The sequence below is a fragment of the Schistocerca americana genome, chromosome 1 (genome assembly GCF_021461395.2).
Source record: "Schistocerca americana isolate TAMUIC-IGC-003095 chromosome 1, iqSchAmer2.1, whole genome shotgun sequence".
NCBI classification, from domain to species: Eukaryota; Metazoa; Arthropoda; class Insecta; order Orthoptera; family Acrididae; genus Schistocerca; species Schistocerca americana.
Genome location: NC_060119.1, coordinates 770,245,536 through 770,271,170, shown reverse-complemented (window position 1 = coordinate 770,271,170; position 25,635 = coordinate 770,245,536). Strand labels below are relative to the sequence as shown.

The 25,635-nt window shown below is 38.9% G+C and overlaps 2 protein-coding genes across 2 annotated transcripts in view; one reads left to right on the top strand and one right to left on the bottom strand.

Moving 5' to 3' along the window:
• LOC124612122 (NEDD8-activating enzyme E1 regulatory subunit) overlaps nt 1-25,635 on the top strand; it is a 45,792-nt gene that overhangs the window by 19,087 nt on the left and 1,070 nt on the right. Inside the window, exons 5-6 of the mRNA XM_047140302.1 lie at nt 13,009-13,160; nt 24,109-24,242. Of these exons, the coding sequence (XP_046996258.1) occupies nt 13,009-13,160; nt 24,109-24,242 (286 nt within the window). The remainder of the gene's footprint in view (nt 1-13,008; nt 13,161-24,108; nt 24,243-25,635) is intronic.
• Nucleotides 829-25,635, bottom strand: part of LOC124612180 (vesicle-associated membrane protein-associated protein B) — a 54,867-nt gene continuing 30,060 nt past the window's right edge. Inside the window, exon 7 of the mRNA XM_047140309.1 lies at nt 829-2,688. The gene's annotated coding sequence lies outside the window, so the exon portion shown is untranslated. The remainder of the gene's footprint in view (nt 2,689-25,635) is intronic.

The following is a 25,635-nucleotide window of genomic DNA, read 5'->3' as shown; positions in this document are numbered from 1 at the left end:
CTGACCATTTTGGTTCCTGTTTTTCCTTATCATTTATTAAGGTGAATTTTCCCACTTACCTTATAAATCTTATTATTCTTTTCTCTATAGATTTTATTAACTATTTCAGGATTGTATCCATTTGCTATGGCTATAAATAAACAAATTAATTACCAACAGTTAGAAAGAGTATAATTGATAGGTGTTTGCTAGTAAAAAAAAATTAATGGCTCACAGTACTACAGTAATTAAGCTGACAAAGGAAGTTCAAATATCGTGTATCTGTCTGATTACAGAGAAAAAAACATTAAATATTTTCCAAGGTAATAATACAATAAAGGTGCCAAAGAAAATTTAATAACTTGCTTAAAAGGCACATAAAAACTGTCATATAAAACAATAATTTATCACCAACCCACTTTTAATAATCCATATTTTTAAAAATATCAGTAAGTTGATTAACAGGATTAAAAACACTAAGATTCCATAATAGAGTAATTTCTTTTATATACAAATGTCCATCAAGACAAAATATTTGATATTTTAAAGAACAAAACGTAACCCGTCAGAAATTGTTGAATTTTTAGCCAGGCAGGAATTGTTGAACTTGCTGAACTTTTACAACAGTTCTAATTTTACGACTACTTCAGTTTTAATGGTAAAACCTTCAAGTGAAATATAGGCTTAGCCAAGGGCTGTAATGTGGTTGGAATATTACCTAACATTTTTCTCGAACATATAGAAAATAAACTTTTCAAGCAGCAACCAGTGCTAGCTGGCAGCATAATGTATTGTAGATGTTATGTAGATGACACTATTATTTTGTTCAGTGAAACAAATGAAATGGCATCCACTCCTCATTAGAAATTTATTGAACTTCACAGAAATATACAATTCACTATTAAATATGAAAAAAGAAGAGCATAAACTTTTTAGATGTCACTATCCACAATGAAAATGAAACTTGTACATTTAACAGTTTCTGAAAACCAACCATATCTGGTGGGTTAATCCACAGTACCTCATATTATCCCATGACACATAAGAAAGTATTTTTTCATGCCATGGGAGACAGAATAATCTGCTTACCACTACATGATAAGAACATTGAAATACAGATAAATACATTGACACACACAGCCCTATAAAAAGGTACAATCTTTCATTAGTTAATAAAATCTGTGGAGATAAGGTAAGTAGGAGAAACAACCTTAATAAATGAAGAGGAAAAACATAAACCAAGATATGCAATCTTATCATATTTTGGACAAATATCTGACAAAATTATCTACATATTTTTAAAAAAATAAAAACTGTAACAAAAATTGGTTTTTGGGCTGGCAGTACAATGCCATCCACGTAGGATATAAAGCTGACCCAATACTCCACTACCACCAGTTGAGCTTAAATGAAATACAATGCGATGATTGCAATAAATTTTACATGGGCAGACTGGTTAAAAAAAGCAACAACAACATGATATAAAGAACATTGTTACACCAACAAAAGCAACAGATCAATACTTGTGACACATTTAAGGGATGGAAAGTATTTAGCAGACGAGCTGCCGCTCTACACAAAGCAGAGAGGGAGATGGATCTCATGTGAGAGGGGATTTCACCCCCCCCCCCCCCCCAAAAAAAAAAGATGTTTCAGCAGATGGTTAATGAAATATCTACTAAAGCAATATTAAGGATTACCATTGTCCCTGTACACAGTTGTCACCTTGTACATCCTTCTTTCTAGCCTGATCTTCCTCATTTCCCAATTTTCTTAGCTGGTGCAGTGTCATTAAATTTCATTTGCCCAGAACTCACTATATCAGAAAACCTGTATCTTTGTACACCTATAAATTATTTTTATACCTGCCACTATCATTATTGTTGGTATTCTTATTGTTGCTATAAGCACTATTAGTGACATCAGCTGCTGTTGTACAAGTACTGCCAGTAGTAGTTTATTAGTTCATAGTCAGTATTATTTACTCTCATTGCCACTTGAGACAATCAAATCAATCGGGCTATAATATAAAATGAAATTTTTTGTGATATTTTTTTGCAGAGATAATACTAGTCGTAATGACTAATCTTAGCCATTATATTTTGTATATTCTTTGGATAAGTGTGTAATTGACACTCTATGCATCTAATTTTGCAAGACAGAAAATATAATTTATAAATATTATATTTTGACATTTGTTTTATGATGTAACATTCACTATTAACAAGACTTTGTAGGTTATTGCTTGTATTTTACTATAGTTTTCATACATCCTTTTTTCATGAAAATTGTCGTGTAACCATAATGTTTTACAGATACTGGAAAATGGTCACCGACTGAAACCGTTAATGCAGTTAAAATTAAATTATACAGCAGCTTCACGTGTTACAAAATGTCACTTCTACAATTTATCAATTTTTTTTACTATAACATAGTATAAAATACTTTAGATACAAACTTAAAACGAACGAAGACTGCCCTGAAGAAGGCTGTTATAATACGATCGAAATGTTGGTTTCAAGTTTATGATTAAAGTATTTTGTACAATGACATGGTACAACACTCAGAAGAATTTTAGTCATCATGACACCAGCCGCGGAAGCCTACATAGTTACACGTGGACCTTAGGAACATCGTCTGACTCATCCGACATTCAAAATCAACTTTAGTGATGGTGCTGCTCTGTGGATGGTGCAGCGTTTTGCAGAACTGTAAACAAATAAGATTAAAATAAGCCCGCTGAGTCTCTGTTATTCTCTTTATCTGTTAAGCTAGTATTGTTACTGTTTCCCTTTAAGAACTAGCAGGCAAAATGAGATTTCTTTTAAGGGAACGGACAAAACTGGCATAAAAGTTACTAATTTCCTGAAACTTTTTATGAGGTTATTGTCACTAAAAAACTCGAAAATAGCATTTATTTATGCTAAATGCAGATAATACAGATGTCTGTCGAAAGGGAAGACTAAATGTAACACAAAATGTCAGTTATTATATATGCTACAGTAACTAAATCACAGACTAATAATTTTAGAACTCTTAAATGTCAGTAAACTTGTATTTAAAAGCTAATCAGTCCAGATTGCAAATGGTGTTTACTTTAATGGTATGGTAACCGGTTCCTGTCATACTTAAACCACCTTCAGACCAGTAACGTCTTTGAAATTAATAAAGTAGGCCAGGAATCACCTTAAATAACATTAGAGAAGCAACCTAGTTACAAAATAAATAAAAATGTATCATATGTATGCCCATTGATGACATGTGGAGTTACAAAATAAATAAAAATAGGTTTTATGTATGCCCATGTGGAGTCGATGCTCGAAAGTGTTGTAAGTGCAACAGGCACTTTCACCAGCTGCTGCCTAGCACAGGGATACAAGTGTGTTATAAAGAGAGAACTCAGTCCATTGATCCGTGTGTGCGATCTGAACTGATTGTTTTTTGTTAAATCACAAACCTCAATTTACTATGAAGTGGGGTGTGCACAACATCCGTAAATTTCAAAAATATTCATTTATTCACATTGATATATACTGAATTTGGAGTGAAAGATCTCTGAACAGTAGCTGTAAATGCAAACACTGATCAGTATGATCAATTACCATAAACTCGCTAATACACCGGCTGTATTTCAAAGATTTTTAGAACAGGCTATTAAAGGTGTCCCCTACTATGTAGTCTAGATGGCATTTTGATAACAGGACATACTAACAAAGAACATTTCTGTTAAGTACCTGAGCTACAGTTTCAGTAAAGAGAACCTGCAGTCCATATAAACAATGCCTAAACCACAAAATACCAGTCAGTAAAAGATCTCCCTGTTTTTAGCAAGGTTAACTATTGTGCCCAGTCCACCCCATGCGCGACTTCTATCGCCTACTCATTGAATTGGTTATGCCAATATGGGAATTCCATTTATTTGGTTTGACAATTTTCAGAAGGCATTTGAAACCTTGAAATCAAACCTTCATCCTGCACTCTGTGTAATTACATACAAGCCTCATTTATTATTCTGTCTGTGGATGCGTCATTGCTTTGGCATTGGGACCGTCCTTATAATCTTGCCAACAACAACATTATTGCATTGAAGTCCAAAACATTAAATCAGGCCCAGAACCATTAATCTCAAATTGGAAAGGAGGTGTTGGCTATTATTTTAAGTGTCCATAAATTTCATGTCTTAATGGCTAGAAGTTCCATTTAATTAAGAATCGTAACCATTATTATTACTGTTTGGGGCCAAGGCTCAGCTTCCAGACTGCACTGCCCATTTTCTGAATTGATCAGTCTAATATTTATCAAACTATCAGTATTCAATACAATACACTACCCTCCATCCACTCAACATTCAAATGTGGACACCTTGTTTTGACTTCTCATGGGCCCAGACCCATTTTTCGACAGGCAGGAAACAGTCTGTTTTCAGATGAACATCCGAATAGAGCAGTTCTCGGAACATTTCCAGTCAATTCTAGAGATGTTCCAGCAGCATCTAGGTGTGATGCACTTCTTCAGCATATCCACACAGGATGGTTGATCAGGTTGTCGGTGGCAACAGTACCACCAAGCCTACACTGCATCTTCGTCCCATAACATCAATTTCAAATGCATCAATGCATCCTGCTACTAACACAAACAGATGACAACTGCTGGGGTGGTGGTGCCACCATCCCAGCATAAATGGGTTTTGCAGCTACTCCACCATTCCCACTGTGGGACCAACTGAATGTCTACTGGTCGCTCTTGGATGATGATGTCACATGAGCAGTCAGTCACTGTGCAGCCTGCACATCTGTTTATTGTGGTGGACTCATTTTCATTATGTTGTCAGGTTGCAGCAGATGACATCATTGATAGTGTGGGTCTTCGAAAACATTCTTGCTGCCAAGGGAACACCCCACACCATGATTCTGGACCTCATTACAATACATTAGAGTTCTAGCAATTCAATACTCACAATGGCCTTAAGCATTTAACGATCTTACCCTTTCATCCCACTGGTAATGGCACAGCAGAACATTTTGTTCGCACTTTTTAAAGTCAAATGCCAAAAGCCATGGGGTCACATAAATCAGACTCTGCAGCTCTTTTTAGGTTCTTATAGGTCAATGCTCATCATCGTCATAGATCGGCAGAATTATCGCATAGGCGTCCTCATAGAACGCTCCTTCTCTTAACGTGACCCGAGTGAGCCTGAAGATGAAGCAACACTGTTTAATGTGGGTGTGCATTTTTTGGGTGGACTCTGGGTTGGATTCAGGGTGCCTTTGCCACCTCGGCCAGACGTCCCATTGTCCAGAGAGCCACTGCAACAGTGACTCCAGGTCCTTTGATAGCTTGCTGCAGATGATGAGAGGCAGTCCTCCGTTCCACCTACCACAGGGGGGCTCTCATGTATAGTGATCTGGCTTCTCCATCGTCTTCAGTTGGCACGTTACAGAGCTAGGTAAGATATATGTAAGTGACAACATTACATTGCACATTTTGATCGTTGTTGAAATTATTTACATGATATTGGTGATGTGTGTGTGTCACATTAACAAAAAATAAAAATGAGGAAATAGATTGCTACTCACTGTAAAGATGACACATTGAGTTGCTTGTTACAATTCTCTGTGGGATTACTCTCCTTGGTGTCTATTTTGTCTCTTCTTTCCCGTGTTAATTCTCCACCCTCCAAACCACTCACACTTCTGACCAACACTGAATGAACAATCTCATCTGTGCACAACACATGGCTACGTGACTGCGCAGCTTGTTGATGCAGCATTTGATGCACCTAATCCTTCCTACTGATAATTGTATTTATTGCTATTGATTCCACTTCCTCCCTGATCTTTGCATATTTTACCATTTTATTTTCCACGCAAACTTGTGATCCTCGATCTAACGAATCCCCCTTCCTCCTCTCCACCCTTATCCCAATACATGCATACTCCCATCCCTCATCCAATCCTTTTCTCCCTCATCTCTGTATGTTTTTAAGATGTTCATATGTAGTTTCAGTCATTTGTGCTTATTTTTTTGTATTTGTAGAGATTTTCGTGTGTGTATATGCAATTTTTTTCCTGTTATCCAGCTACCCTCACAACCACTTACACCTTAATTTCCCCATTTCAGCATCATTCCCACTTCCACTATACCATTTCTGTCACAATGGACCCATGTTCCATCTTTCTGCACCAGTTCAGAAAGGTATCCATTTCCCTAGCTAAGACGTAGTCCCACATCCTGGTTCTTAAATGCTGCCTAAATCATGGAATCCTTGCCAACAGCTTAACCACCAAGATTCCTTGCTCTTGATCTCACCTCTCCTTTCAACAGTGACATTCACATTCTCAGATTCCACCAGTCCCTAGTCCTCACAAATCTGGTATTGCAAAAACACCCATCTCCATAGCACAGGCATCCCAGAACCACCTCTGCTCCCTCCGCAAGATACTGTTACTGTGCAGTCCGTGCCACACATATCACATCTCTGAAATTGAGTCCTTTGCTCCCATTGAGTCCTTTGCTCTACAGCTGGAGGAGCATTGTGGACACCATCTCCATAAGTTTCCAACCAGTCTACTGCTACATTGGGGCACAGCTATCCAAACCTTATCTTACCCACAGTGTTCCTCCTAATAGCATCCGCAAACTTCCTAGCTTACCTTTAAAACTTGCCACATCCCGCAAAACCCCCTACCAACACCCCACCAAATTCCCGTGAGACTGTTGTTAACCGGCCGGCCGAAGTGGCCGCGCGGTTCTGGCGCTGCAGTCTGGAACCGCGAGACCGCTACGGTCGCAGGTTCGAATCCTGCCTCAGGCATGGATGTGTGTGATGTCCTTAGGTTAGTTAGGTTTAACTAGTTCTAAGTTCTAGGGGACTAATGACCTCAGCAGTTGAGTCCCATAGTGCTCAGAGCCATTGGAACCATTTATTTGTTGTTAACCTTCCCACTAAAACCCTCAGCCCCAGAGAAGTTTGTCCTATTCAAAGGCCTCACCTATAGCCCTACATCCAAATTTAACAACGTTGGATTTAACAAAGACATACTCTGCTTTTCTCAATCTCTACAATAGAAAAACTTCTTTGCCACCAATCCTACCAATGAAAGTCAGCCTAACCTGAACAGTGAACATTGCCCCTCCCAGTTCATACCACCAACCAACTGTGATCCTCCCCACCCCCCACCTAACCATCCCCTGGTCAACTTCTAGGAATTCCTTAGCTCCAGCTTGGCCTCACTACCTTTCCTCATGCCCCTTCACCAGAATACAAAGCATTCAGCAGAAGAAAGGACAGCCATACAAAACTCAAAACAAATCCTGACCTAATAATCCTACCTTGCAGACAAATGCATCACTACTGTTGTTATGAACTGCAGTGACTACCTGGCAGAAGGCCTCTGCCAGTCACTTGACTTCTTCATCGAAACTTTGCCAGACTGATCCTATCCCAGAAGTCCAACATAACTTCCAATCCCTGCTTTAAGCCTCACGCCCTTTTCAGAACCTTTCTCCTGAATCCATTTCCCTTCTCACCCTGATGACAGTCCACACACCAACCTTGTATATGCTCCTCAAAATCCATGAACTTGACAATCCTGGATGCCCCATTGTAACTGGTTATTGTGCCCCAAATGAAAGAATTTCGCCCCTCATTGACCAATAGCTCCAATTGCCTGTTATCTAGCCTTCCATGTCAGAGATACCAACTACTTCATTCACCGGATCTCCACCATCCTTACCTCGTGGATCTCCAATTGTCACTGTTGACGCCACTTCTCTATACACCAACATCCCTCATGCCCATGGTCTTACCACTATTGGGCATTACCTTTCCTATTGCCCTTCAGACTCCAAACCCACAACCTCATTCCTGATGTGCCTTACCCTAACTCACAACTCAACTACTTTGAGGGGAAAGTATACAAACAAATCTGCGCCACACTCATGGTTACCAATCTGCGCCACACCCATGGTTACCTGTATGGCCCCCTCTTATGCCGACCTGTTTATGGGAGACGAGACCTTCCTAACCTCTCAAAATACCAAAACCCTAGTACCGTTCAGATTAATTGATATCTTCATGATCTGGACTCGGGGCCAAGACACTCTGTGTCCTCATTCCTTCACAACTTCAACACCTTCTCTCCCATCCACTTCACCTGGTCCTCTTCATCCCAGCATACCACCTTCCTGGACGTTGACCCTCCTCTCTGATGGATCCATCCACACCTCTGTCTACAGTAAACCCACCAACCATAAACAGTACTTGCATATTGACAGCTGCCGTCTCTTCTACACCAATAAATCCCTGTCATACAGCCTGGCCACCCGAGGGCGGCATATTTGCAGTGGCAAGAACTCCCATGTCCAGTATACTGAGGTTCTCACCAAGACCTTCACAGACAGGTACTATCCTCCAGATTTGATTTTGACAGGGCTTAAACAGCTTAGGTCTGACCCGCCACTGCCTGCACCGAAATCGGGTTTATTGTGTGGTATTGCTCCCTGCACATCCAGTAAATTCGACTAATGCCCTTGATTAGTTCAACGAGTCCCTTTACCAGTTTTTTGTTAGACACAATTTCTTCAGGTCTAGTTGTCCCGAAGATTCTGTATCTTTTGCTCTCCAATGCCATGCATTCGAAGATTAAGTGTGATGCAGTTTCTTCACCCTCATCACAGATCCTACATTTAGGGTCTTCTTCCGCTATACCCATTGTGTGTCGGTGTTTTTTGAAATTCCCATGACCAGTCATGAGTTTGATCTCTTTCCTGTTCAATCCCAGGATTACAGAGCTTCTTTAAAAGCATAGCTTGGGTATAATTGCCTTACTATGTCTTTGTTTATGGACCTTGATCCAATATTCTTCGTGCTGTTTCCTAAGCCACTTCCGTAGTTCTAGTTTATCATAGCCTTGGTGATTGTCAGGACAGGTTCCAGTCCAATAAATGGAGTCGTTGCCCCCATCCTGGCCAGTCTGTCGGTTTGTTCATTGCCACAGATCCCTCAGTGGCCAGGGACCCACAGTATCCTATTGCTTCTCCCTAGCTCCACCAGAGCCCTGTGACATTCTGCAACAATCTTAGATCTCGTTGCAGGTGCTGACAGTGATTTCAGGGCTGCCTGAATAGATGTAGATGCTACGGTCCTTGTAGCACATACACATATTCTCCTCCACACATGCCCTGATTGCAGTAATTCCAGCTTGGAATACCGAGGCCGGTTTTCCTGGTGAGATGATGCTCTCCGGTCTTGGCTGAACCCCGTACACCCTTGCCCCAACGACTTGGTCTGATTTCAACCCATTCCCCCAGATTTACTCCACAAACAGATCTCCTGTGCCATTTCCCCACACTTGCCCAATCCTTGAACCACCCCCAAGAACCAGCTACAGAGCCTTTCGTCATCCAATGCCAGCCCAGACTGGATCAGCTGAACCACATCCTTCGTCAGGGCTTTGATTACCTATCATTGTGCACCGAAATGAGGAACATCTTACCCAAGATACTTCCCACCTCTCCTGTAGTTGTGGTCAGTTGCTCACTCATCCTCCAAATCATCCTAGTTTGTCCCTATGCCATTCCCAATCCCAACCCATTGCCACAGGGATCACATCCCTATGAAAGATTCAGGTGCAAGACATGACAAGTCCGGCACTTTCTATTCCAGTCCTGTCACAGGCTTATCCTGCCCCATCATTGGCCTGACCCCCTCTGAAAGCACTCACGTCATATATCAGCTCAGCTGCAGTCATTGCACAGCGATTTATATTAGTATGACCATCAACCAGCTGTCCACCAGGATGAATGGCCACTGCCAAACTGTGGCCAAGAGCAAAGTAGACTATTGTCTGGCATAATATGCAGCTCAACACAACATGCTCAATTTCAGTGGCTGCTTCGCCACCAGCTTTTCTGAACTGCGCAGATAGGAGTTATCCTTACAATATATTTTCTGCTGCAGAAACTATCCTGGATCCATTCTGTGGTAACCTATTTTCCCCACACCCTCCACCTCCTCTGTTGTCACCTCCTTCCTATTCTCATCTCCCACCCTCTTTGTGTGCAGCTTCCTCTACCTACACACCTGCATGTGTTTCCCCTTCTCCGCTTCTCTCATTTTTCACTCCCTGTTCCCCCATCCCTCTCCCCACCTCCCTGCTCCACAGCCGCCCAACACTGTGCCTGTTGGCAGTCTAGTCCATGTACTCTCTGCCAGACAGCACTCTTCCCCTCCCCCACCTATACCATGCTATTCTCTCCCCACCCCTTATAGATTGCTGCTTCCGTGCTATGTGACAGATGCATTCTGGTCTGAGCTGGAGACAGCGGTGGTCATGTGTGTGAGGTGTGCTTGCATGTGCAAATGAATGTGTGCATTTCCTTTACTGAAGAAGGCTTTGGTCAGATGCTGTGTGTATGTGTCTTTTCGTTGTGCCTGTCTGCAACTCATTGTGTCATCTTTATGGTGAGTAGCAATATATCTTTTCCCTGGAATTTGATTTCATATTTAAAATTATTTGTTTCGTGTTATGTGGGGACAGACACGTTCTCACACGCAAAAATGTCGAACGTTACAAATATAGTCTTGCACATATTAAAATCAGCTTACAAAAACAACTTTCACAAAATGCCACATAGGCAAAAACCTTACAGACAGATAGCCTGTCAGACCTTGCACATTCATTTAGTAGCATGCTATGTACTTTTCCACTCTCATACATACATATAACTGTTACAGATCTTGGGAAATATCCCTCAACCAAAGAGCATGCTAACAATTGTCATTTTGCAGAGACAAAGTTATTGCCTGGGGGAGTTGCAGTCATGTGATCACAGTCGTGCGTACCCGTCATTAATTCTTATTAAACTTCTTACATGATGGACTTTGACAACATTTTTAGGCGTAATTAAACTTCCGTTATTGCTACAATGATGCTAGGTGGTCTTGTTACCTTTTTTAAAATGACCTGTTTTATATGCCGTTCTTGAATAAGTCTCTGTGCATTTTGTCATTACACAAACCATGGCACAACTTTACTGTCCCTTGCTACTGTAGTAAAACAATCCTTATATCTGATCACAGTCCATCAATACTGTTAAAAATACTGTTGTCAAATACTAAAACGATTTACTTCGTTACTGCTGTTTGAAAATACATATTTTTGGCAATATTTTTTACTAAAGTAGTCTCATGTGTCCGTATTCTGAAAATAATGTACTAAAATCAATAATTTTCTTCATTAGGAAAATTACAGATCCACTGTTATGCAGAGACAATACTGCTCTGCAACTACCATCCAGATTTCATGGTGATAAGATCAGTCCCTCTTGTTTTTAATTCACATAACTTGTAAACTAAATTAAAATTGTTTAAAAAGCTAGTATTACCGAAGTCTGTTTGCTCATTTAACATTTGTATTGGCTGCTTTATGAGATGCATGACTGCAGCTTGCTCTGGTGATAACTTTGTCTCTGCAAAATGACCACCCTTAGAATGCCTGTTGGTTGACGCATGTTTCCCATGATTTGTAACAGTTATGTATGTGAATGAGTTTGGAAAAGTACACAGTATGCTGCTGAATGACTGTGCAAGGACTTGCAAGATACCTGTTAGTAAGGTTTTTGCCTACAAGACAATTTGTGAAGTTGTTCTTGGTGTGTGTGTGTGTGTGTGTGTGTGTGTGTGTGTGTGTGTGTGTGTGTGTGTCAGAACATGTCTGTCCCCAAATAAAATGAAACAAACATTTTTAAATACGACACACATGTCAACAATATCATGTGAGTAATTTGAACAACTGTCAAGTGTAGTGTTATCACTGAATGTCTTACTAATTTACTGTCCTTTTGGTGTTACTTGCAGATGTTTGATAATAGCCTAAGGCCGAAACTGGCCAGTAATGTAATTCTACATTTGCATCCATACTCCGCAAGCCACATGACGGTGTGTGGCGGAGGGTACCTTGAGTACTTCTATCGGTTCTCCCTTCTATTCCAGTCTCGTATTGTTCGTGGAAAGAAGGATTGTCGGTATGCCTCTGTGTGGGCTCTAATCTCTCTGATTTTATCCTCATGGTCTCTTTGCGAGATATACGTAGGAGGGAGCAATATACTGCTTGACTCCTCGGTGAAGGTATGTTCTCGAAACTTAAACATAAGCCCGTACCGAGCTACGGAGCGTCTCTCCTGCAGAGTCTTCCACTGGAGTTTATCTATCATTTCCGTAATGCTTTCGCGATTACTAAATGATCCTGTAACGAAGCGCGCTGCTCTCCGTTGGATCTTCTCTATCTCTTCTATTTATATGACTGGTGCATTAAAAGAGTAAAACTGACAGCATACAGTGGTTAAAATGGTTCCCTCATTTAGAAGATGCATTGAGGCTTTCCATCCATACATGAAGAAAAAATGTGGAGAAACATTATAAATATAATTGTCTTATTCCTAGATTAAATGATATGATGTACTTGATTGACACTCATTTATTTTTGCAACATTGTCTGATCAAGGCTTTACCATAATAAGTACTGAAGAAAATATTTGCAGACCTCCACGGCCATATAGTGTGTCCTCAAGATTGCTGTATTGAGGTATACAGAATTCTTTGAGAGTAGCATTTGGACTTGGGGCAAAGTTAAGGCTGTAAATTACGCAGTCACAACAGCTGTACCATCTAGTGTAAGAGACATACTTGATGATGATCAGAAGTTTTGTTTTGATAAAACTTAAGTTCATTTGGTGTTAAACTTCGTAAGTATAATGCTGGACTTTCAGAGAATGGACAAGGTTCATACTACCTGCCAATCGTGATTTTTTTTTTCATACAGTCACTTTAAGTTCAGATAATGATGTGTGTTGGAAAGAGCTGTGATTGATCATTTGTTTTATTCTAAGAACTATGGAAGTATTCTGTATTCTGCTGCATCTAACATTATTGTCATATTTTGCGGTAACAACCATTCTGACATTCTTAAAAGATTTTAGATATCTTTAGTCTCTGATTTACATAAAATTAGGTTTTTTGCTGTGTAGGTATGTTTCGTGATGAACATGGCAATGTTGAACTGGAAGAAAATTTTGAAGAAGCAGTTAAGGCAGTAAATTATGCAGTCACATCAACAGCTGTACCATCTAGTGTGAGAGAAATACTTGATGATGATGCTTGCATTAACTTAACATCAAAGGTAAGACCAATAAATAAAACTGTTTGAATGAGACAGTTTTTATTTTCATTATAATATACTGATAATTTGCACAGTTTCTCAGTATTTTTGTCTGTGAGTAAAGGAAGATTATGTTCCATTGACTGTAAACAATTTAAATGCCTGTAATTTATAAAGTAGTAGCTGCTAGATACTTCCTTCACATTCCTGTAAGTAATCGCCTAAAAGTTATGGTTTCAGCTTTGATTACTGGAAACATACTTTAGTTTACAATGACTTGCAAGCACCTAGTAGCAGAACTTAGACTGTTGGCTGTTGAAGTTCCAGTACGATGTAATTAGCATGTGACAAATGTCAGTGCTACTTATTTTGAGTACTAATGGTTGCCATTTCAGCACAACCCCACACAATAGGTTGGAGTAATACAATTTACATTCTGTCTGCAAGGATAGACTTCACAGTAGGTTTCTCACTCACTAATCATATTTAAATGTTGATTATTTTTTACAAGATCATGTTATGCCTCATATGAAAAGGAGAAACTTGTTATCAGCAGCTGTCAGAATTTGACTGCTGCAGGATTGGACCTATCAAGACATTCAACATTCCATGATATTGCTGCTTGTGTTGGTCAGGATCCCCTGACCATATTGCGAATTTGGAATCTAAGGATTCAGGAGAACCCTATCCCAATATCATGCTGGATCTTGAGTCCTCAAGCAATTAGTGCCCAAGAGGCCAGACGACATATTGTTCGCTATAAATCATAAAGCTATGCCACGTACCTTGAATCAGGGAACAGGCTCGTTGAAGGAACACAAGTACCAACACAGCCAGTGCACAGTTCCAGGAATGCCTTGGGCTTTCATGGCAGCAGGGAGTGTAGTGTCATATGACAACACTGGACACAGGAATTACACATTGTCTATTCAGATGAGTTTCAGTTCTGTGTCCAACATCACAATGGATGTATCCGTGTGTGGAGTCACCGAAGAGAATGAACATTGCCAGGTTGCATTTGTCATTGTAATACAGGCCCGGCACCTTGCATGATGGTTTGAAGCATCACTAGGTACACAATAGGACTGTTAATATTTTTAAAAATATCGGGAATTCGATATATGGATATTTAAAAAAATATATCATTATCAGCGCTCGATATATCAAAAAAACTTATTGATATATCGATGGAAAAAGATATCAATGTACCGCTCAAAAACAAAATCAGCTGCACATTGTAAATATAGTTCCAGGTTTAGAGCTGTATATTTAAGCATTGATTTATTATTAGGAATTCTGTACATCAACAAACTAGCAGCTTGCTTATCCCTTAGAGCAAGAATTGAAAAGAAAACAATGCACATTCACACTTGCCAATTAACACTTTGCTAACAATGGTAACTGCAGGTAAGTGGCACAATAAAAGGTGTCTGATGGATCCATCGTTTGGTTTTGTCACATATCGGATTTGTCTGTAAAACTTCATGTTGACTTCCCTGTTATTTCATTTCTGCAAAAGCCAGCAACCTAGCAGTTATAGTGTCAGGATTGCGTGGTGAAGTTAAACATTGCAGTTTCAGTTGGTAGTACTGAGTACCAATTACATAAGCATTTCTGATCATATGTCTCTGCCCACCACAAAGACCAATCTTGCCATTTAGATTTTTGTTCATCAGTTTCAGCAACTGTTTTTGAAGAATCCCAGTGTGAAGAAATAGCACACTAGTTGCATTAAAAATTGTTTTTTTTTTTTAATGCAACTGGTGTGCTGTTTCTTCACATTGGATATCTTGTTATTCCATTCGCGCCACCAACCCTCAGTGCAATTGGACTCCTTCTTTGTGCCATCTATACGTGCTTCACACTGTCTAAGTAAACGACTGGACAGGACGAAACCTCAAAAAGTAATGAGACTCCTTTATACAGGGAAAGTAAAATTAAGTTCTACTACAGTCTCAAAAGAAAAACTTCAAATATTTATCAAAAATTGCAAAAAATAAAAATACATAAAATAAAAACATCGGCAGCTGATATTGCAATTTTGACATCGATATATCGGTGAAGAAGTATCACTGATATATGTCAATATTTTTTTGGAAAAAATATCAATATATCAGTAGTTTATCAACAGCCCTAGTACATGACGCGATCACCGGTGGGTTGCATAGCTGGTAATTTGGACAGTACATTCATTAGACTTGTCTCATCTGGTTAAGGATTGTTTTTCTCATCTGGTTAAGGATTGTCGATAGACTGGCATGCCACCATTCACCCCTCAGCAGTCATCACAAGTGAGTGAACTGTGACATAAAGTTGAAGAAGTAAGGAATGTCATACCTGGATTTGTCACCCAACCTCAGTTGGACTCGGTGCCTTGCTGGGTTAGAGGCACTGTTGCTGCCATTTCTCAGTACTAAATTTCACATGCTGTATGCCCCCAAATCATGTATTCCTGTTACTATACTGCGTATGCACATTAAGAAAAATTTCATTATTTGCTGTTCTTGCTGAAGTTGCAGTTTTAATAGCTAGGAGTGTACTTCCTGGGAACTGAAGGGAAAAGGGTAAGAGTAAAGAGATGTGGTAGGAACTATAGCTTTGTCATGGGAAGAATTTAAACATGTGTAAATTATAAAGCCATTTTGATATTTTAAGGGACTTGCACTAATCTAACATGCACTTTCCATTAATTTTGTGTTTGTGTGTTTTAATATCACTGACAGGATTATTAAATTGAAGATATATTTGAGTTACATTAGCAGCTGATGAGGTAAGAGTCAGGGGATATCTTATAAATTTTATATGACTGTACTTATGTACATTGCTATCATGAAGTTATAAAAGTTGTGAAAATGTAATAATTCAGAAAATACAGGAGTGAGGTGAAATGTTGATGGAGGATTCCTTTCCAGAATTGAGTGTCCAGAAACATTGCAAAGAATCTCACTTCGATTTCCATAACCTCTCCATGTGCTTCAGCCATAAATTTCTTACAGTATGGGTATAGATGGAAGTCAGAGGGTACTAAATCTGGCGAATAGGGTTGCTGTTCTAACAATTATGTCAGATCTCTCAGTTTTTCATTACCATAGTATATTTCATTTTCCTGATTTGTCTTTGGAGTAAATAAAGTACTAATTAAGCAAACCAAAGCATTTAGAATACTTTGTAAAGTCTTCTTTCTTTCTTTTCTTTCTTCTTTCTCGGGGCCTTTGTCCCGCTCTAACGTGGGGTCGGCTTTTTTATTATGGATTGGGCAGTGTTAATTGCAGAGGGTGGCCGGATGCCCTTCCTGACGCCACCCCCAACCCCCCGGGACGGGTGTGAACGTTTTCAAGTGTCTGTGAGTCGTGGAACTGAGGCAGAACTTGGGGACCAGCCCAGTATTCACCTAGCAGGATGTGGAAAACTGCCTAAAAACCACATCCAAGCTGGCCGGCATACCGGCCCTCGTCGTTAATCCGGCAGGCGGATTCAATCCGGGGCCGGCGCGCCTACCCGAGTCCAGAAAGCAGCGCATTAGCAATCTCGACTACCTTGGCGGGTAATACTTTGTAAAGTAAATTAATGCATCTTGTGTATAGTGTCTTTAGAGGTGTTACATTCAGATGATGTTACACTTTGTTCCCTGTAAATTAACAACTTAATGATATTTGTTGTTCGTTCTAGCTGAATTGTGATGTAGACAACCACAATACTAAATAGAAAAATAATTTCCATTTACACTATCTCCTCATCAGACTGAGGTTCCATATTATGGGGTGAAAGTCTTCAATGGGCGCTCCCATCTGGCATAAAAACACCAATTGAGAATCTCCATAAACTCTATTAAAGTTAAAATTTGCCTTTATTTACTCATACAAATGATTTTAATTCCAGGGATATTTGAGTTATTTGCAACACATATAAAATTACCATAAAAAGACATCTAATTTTACACAACATAGGTAATAGTTCTATGATAGACATCAGTGGACAGTAACTTTGTTTCGCTGTCTTTATAATCTGCAGAATTAAGTATGTTCTTCAAATTCCACGTTTTCCTCATTAGACCACTCAGTTAAAGTCATAACACAAAGGCTATTTTGAATGCTTGCAAAAAACTGAATTTTGTAATGTGAGATGTAGTAAGACAAAGCACCAAATAGAGATAACTACAGATAGGTGCACTATTCTTGCACGTGTCCCCCTCTGGGATGGGGAGACTTCTGCGGGTGCACTCAGTGGCCTGTGCACACATTTCAGAACCACCTGGGTCTTTGTACCAGTGCATATGCCTCCTTGGCTCTTTGAGCAATGGCCACATGTACCTGGTGTGCACGGAAAATTGCACAGGTGTAAACGCACCTTTGCTCTTAGTAATGTTTACTTTTCTTGCAGAGGGTATAATTCTGCCCATAAATGTCCTGCATAAGAGCAGTGTTTGTAGGTGACACTCATGCTTTTGCTTTGACCCTTACTATTTGTATGGTGGCAGCTAGAGTTATCGCAGTTGTTACTGACCATATAATGTCAATGTAGGGTGACAATGCTGTCCTGTGGATGGAGTGTGATAAATATGTCATGTACAGGCTGCTCACTGAAAACAGTAGCAGTTTTTGGTTAAATATGTGATTTAGTTACAAGCAAAAGTTCTCACTTCTGCATCTGTTATGGCAATGAAAAACTCCAGAAATAACTTGGAGCTTACCGGCATAAATTGTCACTTAATGTGGAGTAGACAGATGTTGACTGGGGGAAACTGAATTTGAAAAATTAAATAGGACATTGGTAGTTTGATAGTGTAATTCAACAGAATACATGATTTATTAATATTATGTAGAGATTTTCATTTTAAGAAAATAATTTCCGTAATGTAAGTGTTGGACTCTTTAGGCTGAGAAATGCTGATGGAAAGCCATGTAGATTACAGCGAGCCAACCAGCCACCATTCAGCAATGTGCAGGAATGTTTTCATTTTATCTACTAATGTAGATACTCTTCATGAATGTGAAGTGATGCAATAATTAAGGGGCACACTCATGAATATTGTAGGGAAGTGATAAGAAACTTCCATGACTCAGGTGCTTGCCAATTCAACTAAAAAAATATCATTATTTGTTACCGTGCATCACCATAACAGAACTTTTTTGCTTTAATAAAGTATGCTAGATGCAAGAATTTTAATGTAATGTTTAAATAACAGCAGCAATTCTGGGATTGCTAAAGTTAGTTGGTTTTAAAGAAGTTAAAATGGCTTGATCACAGATGCCATTCGGATAAAGTTTCAAACTTTTCAGACAAGAATTTAAAATAATTACAGAAAACAGGAAGGATGTAAGTGATAAAAAAAATACACTAAAATGGAATATGATACGTTACATATCTAAAGTGTCAAAGCAGTAATGTCCAGTTGGTTCAGACGGGCACAGAAAGACAAAACATCCACCTTCCTGACAGTTATGTTATGGGTTTTCTTTTCTCACAGAAGAGTCATTTATTAATGACAAGTGTTGTTGTCCAAGGTAGAGGACAAGTCTCCTACCACACCACATTATACACTCTGCTCAGGATATTATTACAGCAGAAAGCAGTAATGCTCAGTTGCTTCAGACAGGCACAGAATTCAAAAGGGGATGATTGCTATGTGGTCAGTTTGTGAGTAATCTCTCAAAGTTTTGGATGGTCAACTATTGACTTGTGGGCATGCTAGCAATATCAGGGCTTACCTTACCAAGTAAAGCAGTAGTTCATTAATCACAGTAGTAGTTTGTAACCCCACCACCACATCACCAATTCTTCCAACTGGTATGATGTAACATGCCATGATTTCCTCTACTTTGCCAAACTTTTCCTTTAAGAGTAGCACTTGGTCACAAGTGTTGTCAGTTATTTGTTGTATACCGTATTTACTCGAATCTAAGCCGCACCTGAAAAATGAGACTCGAAATCAGGGGGAAAAAAAAATTTTCCCGAATCTAAGCCCACCTGAAATTTGAGACTCGAAATTCAAGGGGAGAGAAAAGTTTTTAGGCTGCACCTCCAAATCGAAACAAAGTTGGTCCATTGTAATATGAGACACAATTTAGGTCGAATGAATGACGATACAGCTACAGTAGTTTGGTTCGAGTCGTAAGCTTAGAAGTTAAGCTTTACCAGGTAGCCATTGCCATGTGTCAGGCACTCCGTCCGTCCATATTTATACGGGTATCCTTCCTTTTTCACATGCTTCGTCTGGTTGAATTGATCGCTTATTTTTCTTTGATCTAATAAGTGCCGTTCTCTGTGTTATAGGTGTTTTCGTCACTCTAAGCTGAAGATGCATTACTGTACCGTATCACACATTGTTTGTCGCATTCTGATAATGAGTGTTTACGGCCTGTCGCCGCTCGCGGCATGGCTTCCTTGACTGCTATTTGTTGTTACTTACGCTGCTGCTTTCTTTGATAATGATCAACAAGAACCAAATAATAGACTGCGTATGATAGAACATGTTCTGAACGAGAGTTTAGCGAAAAATTTTCTCAGTTTGAAAATCTTTGCAGATGCCTCTTTAGTACATTACATTCTGCACAGGAATTAGTCATCTTGGATTTAAAAATCTAGTCAATTGCCGTGCTTCATTTCTGACTGTACCACTATTACACATAAGAATAATACGGAGATAAACATAACATGATGTGTATATTCTTCCGCGTTTGCTTTTGTCTCACTCTAGTTTCGTAGTTTATTAGGCAGACAGAATTTAAATGAGATAGCAGCAAACACGAAAGAATACGTGGCAAAATGTTTATATTCGTATTATTCTTATGGTGAAGAGAATACTGCATGTGATTCACAATTCATAAAAGTTCCTGTTAGCAACCATCTCTTCTCACAGGTAGAAAAAAATTCAGAACCTAGGGATGTTTGTCAATATGGCCAACTGTGTCTTGCCAGTTGGATTTTCGTAGTACATTGAAACGCTGCAACATTCGAAGATGAACAATACGGAATTTGTATTTACTTCGATGGATAATGTATGGAAAATGCAGTGGTCGAAACTCGGGGCGGAGGAAAAAAAAGCTCGTCTTCCACCTTTTTTTTAATTTATTTATTTACTGACGCAGAGGTTATCTTTGTGCCTGCAAAGCATGCCTGTGTAGTGCTACATATATTCGACGGCAGAAGTTAGTTGTGGCGGCACCTACCAACATTTTTCAGAACTTCCGCTTACTTTGCACTCGATTCTAAGCCGCAGGCGGTTTTTTGGATTACAAAAACCGGAAAAAAACGTGCTGCTTAGATTCGAGTAAATATATATTCCAATCTGTCTTCTCCTATAATTTTTGCCCTTTATGGCTTTCTCAAGTACCATGGTAGTTATTTCCCAGTGTCTTGACAGTATTTTATTATCTGGCCCCTTCTTATACTTTGTGTCTTTTTTGTCACATATTCCTTTCCTTGCTGATACTGTGGAGAGCATTATTTCTATAAATTCAATTGATGAACAGCATATCTTCTGTAACATCACATCTCAAATGCTTCAATCCTTTACTGCTCCAATTTCCTTGCAGTCCATGATTCACATCCATACCATTTAGTGCTCCAGACCTGTCTAAAATTGAGTTCTGTTTTTGATACTATAAAAGTACTTTCAACAAGGAATGCTAACTTTGCTTGTGCCAGTCTGGTTCTTATATATCCTTGCTTTACTTCCACTGTAGCAGGATTTTGTCACTTTGTGTACTGGGTTATCTGCAACTTTGTTAAGTTCATCACTAATGTTATGACTGGCATCCTCATTGTCTTTCTTCAGTTTACTAATAATATACGTGGTTCAGTCACATTAATGCGACCACTGCCTACATTAGACATCAGTGTAGAATAACCACACTCATATGGCAGGTGAAAGCACTAACAATGGAGAGAATGTAAAGCATATTTAGGGACATGGACAAGGACAAACAGTGCAGCTGTTGTCATAATGAGGAAGTGGAGCAATTTATATGACATCTGAAAGGGCATGATCATTGAATTTTAGACCAAGGGTTGAAGCATTTCCAAAATGGCTAATTTATAAACTGTTCACATGTTGCTGTGGGCAAAGTATACCGTGTGTAGCAAAATGGCATTATCCAAAACCGGCACTGAGGCAGCTGTGGTGCACCACAGGCCATATATGACATGGGCGAACGACAGCTGCAGAGATGTGTGTTGGTGAATATATGTGCAACTGCCCACCCAGATGAACCAAGGGGCTACCAACAGTGTCTCCTCAATGACCATTCAGCCAGTGTTGCGGCATATTGACCTCCACAGCATGCACCTAGTTTATGCCCGTGCTGACTACCATTAATCGGCCTAAAGAGGCTGGAATTGACATGTCAACACTGCAACAGCTCATCCACTGAAGTGGCTTCAGATGAATCGCGTTTTATGCTTCTTCAGGCAGATGGCTGTTGGCGTGTACTGTGTGAAATGTCTGAAAGCAAACATACTTCAACAATTGTCAGAAGGGTCCAGGCCAGAAGAGGGAGTGTTACGGCCTGAGGAATGTTTTCATGGCAACCAAGAAACCTAACACAACTGGCCACGGTGCTGGTTCCACATTCCTGTCTGTACCTCCCAGGACCTCACTGACTCTGCAAAAGGTGGTTATTTAAGCTTTTGACAGAGTGTATTGTGTGTTCCATTCAAGAGACTCTGTAGCTCTTCCTTATTTTTCTGAGGATTTCAGACATCTTGTACCACTTCCACTATCAGATGTGAAGTTAGACTTTTCCTCTACATTCTTCTGTACGTTATTCAGGTCAACAACTTGATGCATAAACTGTCAAGCTGAGTGTGCAGTAATGCTCACTTCTCTTTGCATTTGCTGCCTGAGATCATGTGTATGATTTTCTTCCCAAAGTCCAATGGCATGGTTTGCATCCTCACTGATTCTGCATACTTTTACTTGCCAAACCCCCCCCCCAGCCAGTACTCCCATATATTTCTTTCCAATTTGTTTTATTATGCTCAACAGCTTTGTCATATTCTGACAAATATTAGACAGTTCCTCCTCCAAGAAAGGTACTGATTGAAATAGTCAATCAGCCAGTTCCCTTCCCTGTATTAAATGGTGAAATTTGCTTTGTGTTCTCACCTCTAATACTGGTGATAGCTGTGTAGTGTGGTCTCATATAGTACAGAATTGTCCGCACGAGTGAGCGTAGCTGTACACAGAAATATACTCATATGGGACTAGGACATGATGAAATAAAGCACACATTTCTCACCCTTATTTCGAATCTGTACCTTGGACTAATTGATTGTCATGTTTTAACTGACTTGTTACTTTTTCACATGAAACTCTGAATTAATTTTGGATAACAAAGGGGAGTACATCTCCGTTCTGAAAAGGAACATATTTGATGGGTGGTTGAGTCACTGTTTTTTCTGCATTGTTATGGGCACTCAATTTCTAATTTCAATAACAGTTAAAGAATTGAAACTGGTTGGATTACATTTTGTTGGTGCTAAAGTGTGAGTGTTGTTGCTTTTACTTTTAAATTCTCTGAAAGACACACCACTCCCTCCCATCTACCTTGATTACATATTCCTCTTTGTTTTGTCACATATTTGCTGCAGTCATTTCACTATCTTTCTTGCACTTCCTATTGATTTAATTTTTAAGTTGTTGCATATTCCTTCCTTCTCCACATGTTTGTACTTCCCATTTCATCAGTCATTTGAAGTATTTCTTCTTTGTTAAGTCATATTTTATGTTGAAATCTGTGTTAATCCGTTGTGGGGTATTCACTCTGTTTCAACTGACTTACTGTTGTAGTCATTATTGCAGTATTTATGTCCACAAACAAATCTTATTTTTGATTCTATTTCACTTGATACGATCAGCATTATTATGGAGCGCTAACAATTACCATATTTGAAAAGGCACAAATTAAGAACATTGAAAGGTTGAAGGGATCAGGGATGCAGATAGATCCTATTTACTACCACTGTGCAGTGTTTGATCCTGGAGAGTCAGTGCATTTGTACAGATTAGTTTGTTCATCGTACCTAAAGATAAGGTGCTCAGCAGATGGCGATATTGAAAGATATGTTTCTATCCTAACCTAGTGTGGCACTTTTTCTGCCCAATAACATGATAAATGCTGTGAAGATCAGTATCAGTCAGCTGTGGCCACCAGCAGTGTGATGATTACTGTTCAATGACATAAAACAATTAAAAAGGTGGACAAACGAAACTGATGGACAGTGGTAATAGACATGAATTGTATTAGTGTTAAAGCAGTAGCCATATCATTTGATGTGGAGGGTCAAAATAATTTTGAAGCTCCTTGCTCACAAGAGTATTGCATATTTTATGTAACAAAAACATTTCACTGTATTTTAAGCATACACTGACTTTGGGTGGTAGCCAATGCTAGTTCCAACAAGGCGCTCTAATTGGCAGCTATATTTGTGATGCACTGGAGAAGACTCTCCAAGAAACTAAATTCATTATTTGACTGGAATATGTATGCAATTTTTACAGCTTTCAGGAACTGTTGTAGCAGTACATACCTACGCCATTGCTACTGTGACATTTATTTTACATTATTAAATAAAATACAGCTAGTTCCATGCGATCTGTATTGGCAAAATTTTGTTAGTGATTAATTTTCTGCACCCTTGAATCATCTAGTACCAAGTTTAGATGTGTGGACTTTGTTAAACTTCCTAGAAAGATACCTTAACCGCCTTCCAAAAGAAACCCATTTCAGATATATTAGAAGTTTCTTTTATACTAATCAAAAACTCAAAATTATTTTCTGGAATATGTCCTTTCTGGGCACAGGTTGTCTGATTCTTGTTTTGCAGTTTTAGATAATTGTTTTTGGAGTATGTAACAAGGTTGCAACACCTGTAACCTTCTGTAATACTACTGAATAATTTGTCACTAATTCACTGTTATTTTGCTGTGCAGTAACTTGAAATAAAACGTGTTTTTTGCTTTCATTAGAGCAAACCTTTCTGGATAATGGCAAAAGCTGTCCGTGATTATATTGACAACGAGGGTCAGGGCTGCCTGCCATTGCGAGGAACATTACCAGACATGACAGCTGAAACTGAGCGTTATATTGCCTTGCAGCAAGTGTAAGTAAACAACAATTTGTCACAAATGTTGGGAGGGCAGAAGGAAAACTGACTTCAAGAGGCTAAAATCTAAACATTCAGCTTCAGAAAGTAACCAAACATCTGGCAGGTTTTAGCATCCAGTTGTGAACAGCTTTTCACTTACATTGATTTTTTTCAGTATTACTTAGACACAGCTTAAATATTTTGGTTGCATAAGCAATAAACAACAGGTCATGTGAAGTTCTGCTGGTTAAATTTTTAGGCATTACAGGGTGCCTATGCAGAAAAGAAACTATATATATATATATATATATATATATCCCGGGTAAAAGCACATTTTTTCCATGTTAAGTGAAATATACTTTTCCCAGCACTTTAGGAAACAAAACTCAGCAAAAACACAATGACTTTTGGAAAGGTCTTTCATGTGCAGCAAAAGGTACACTGCATATTTTCATATTACAAAAGTATAAATACAAATTCCACAAAATAGCACAGTAGCTTCTGAAGCACTGAAATAGAGATTACACTGCATGATGTGCTTTAATCATAGTGCTCATGTCACATGATCTCACCAACCAGTGACAACAGATATTCAGATCAGAGGACTTATGTAGTCAGCCAATAACATCACTTAAGTAGCACAAACACACAAAATAGAAGTTAATGGTTTAAATTAATACCCATACAGCATAGCTACACGATAAGCTAAGCATCCATATATAATATTGGTATTTTTTAACACAAGTTACCCTTTGAGACGTATCAAACAAAAAAAGAGAAATACATTTTATGGAAAAAGAAATTTACTTTGAAAGTAACACTTCCACCATTTGCAATATTTTACCTTGACCTGTTAGAAATTTAAGCAGTTTGTTGTTACACAATATTGCATAGTTTTTGTCCTAAAGCCTTTGACCAATTTCGCTGTCATAAATGGTTCTTTCTGCAACGTAAGTTTTATCTTAGTGTTATTCTATCATTTATTTTTTATTGGTGCAGTATTATCATGTAGCACCGGGCTGAAGTAAATTTCTTTGTTAGAGCATCAGTTCTTAAGTCAAAATTACAAAAATTTAATTAAAACAATGAAAAAATTCTGGAATTCTAAAAAATCCCAGGTTTTCCCCCAAACTTTTTGTACATCTTACCTGGAAGTCCCATAAGCTTCTCCAAATTTGTCATAACCTTACCTTGCCTCTATTAAATTGTGCAGTTTGAGTGCTACAACATTGGGCAATAGTGAAACCACATATGGTTGTACAGAAAACTAAGTTAACAATTTGAGTAACTCACTTGTAAAAAAAATTATTCATTTATCACCTTGAAGGACTTAACACCGCCCTCCCCATGTGTTAAAGGTATTTTTGCAGCCTATGTAACGAAACAGTTGCAAACATCTTGTGCTGAG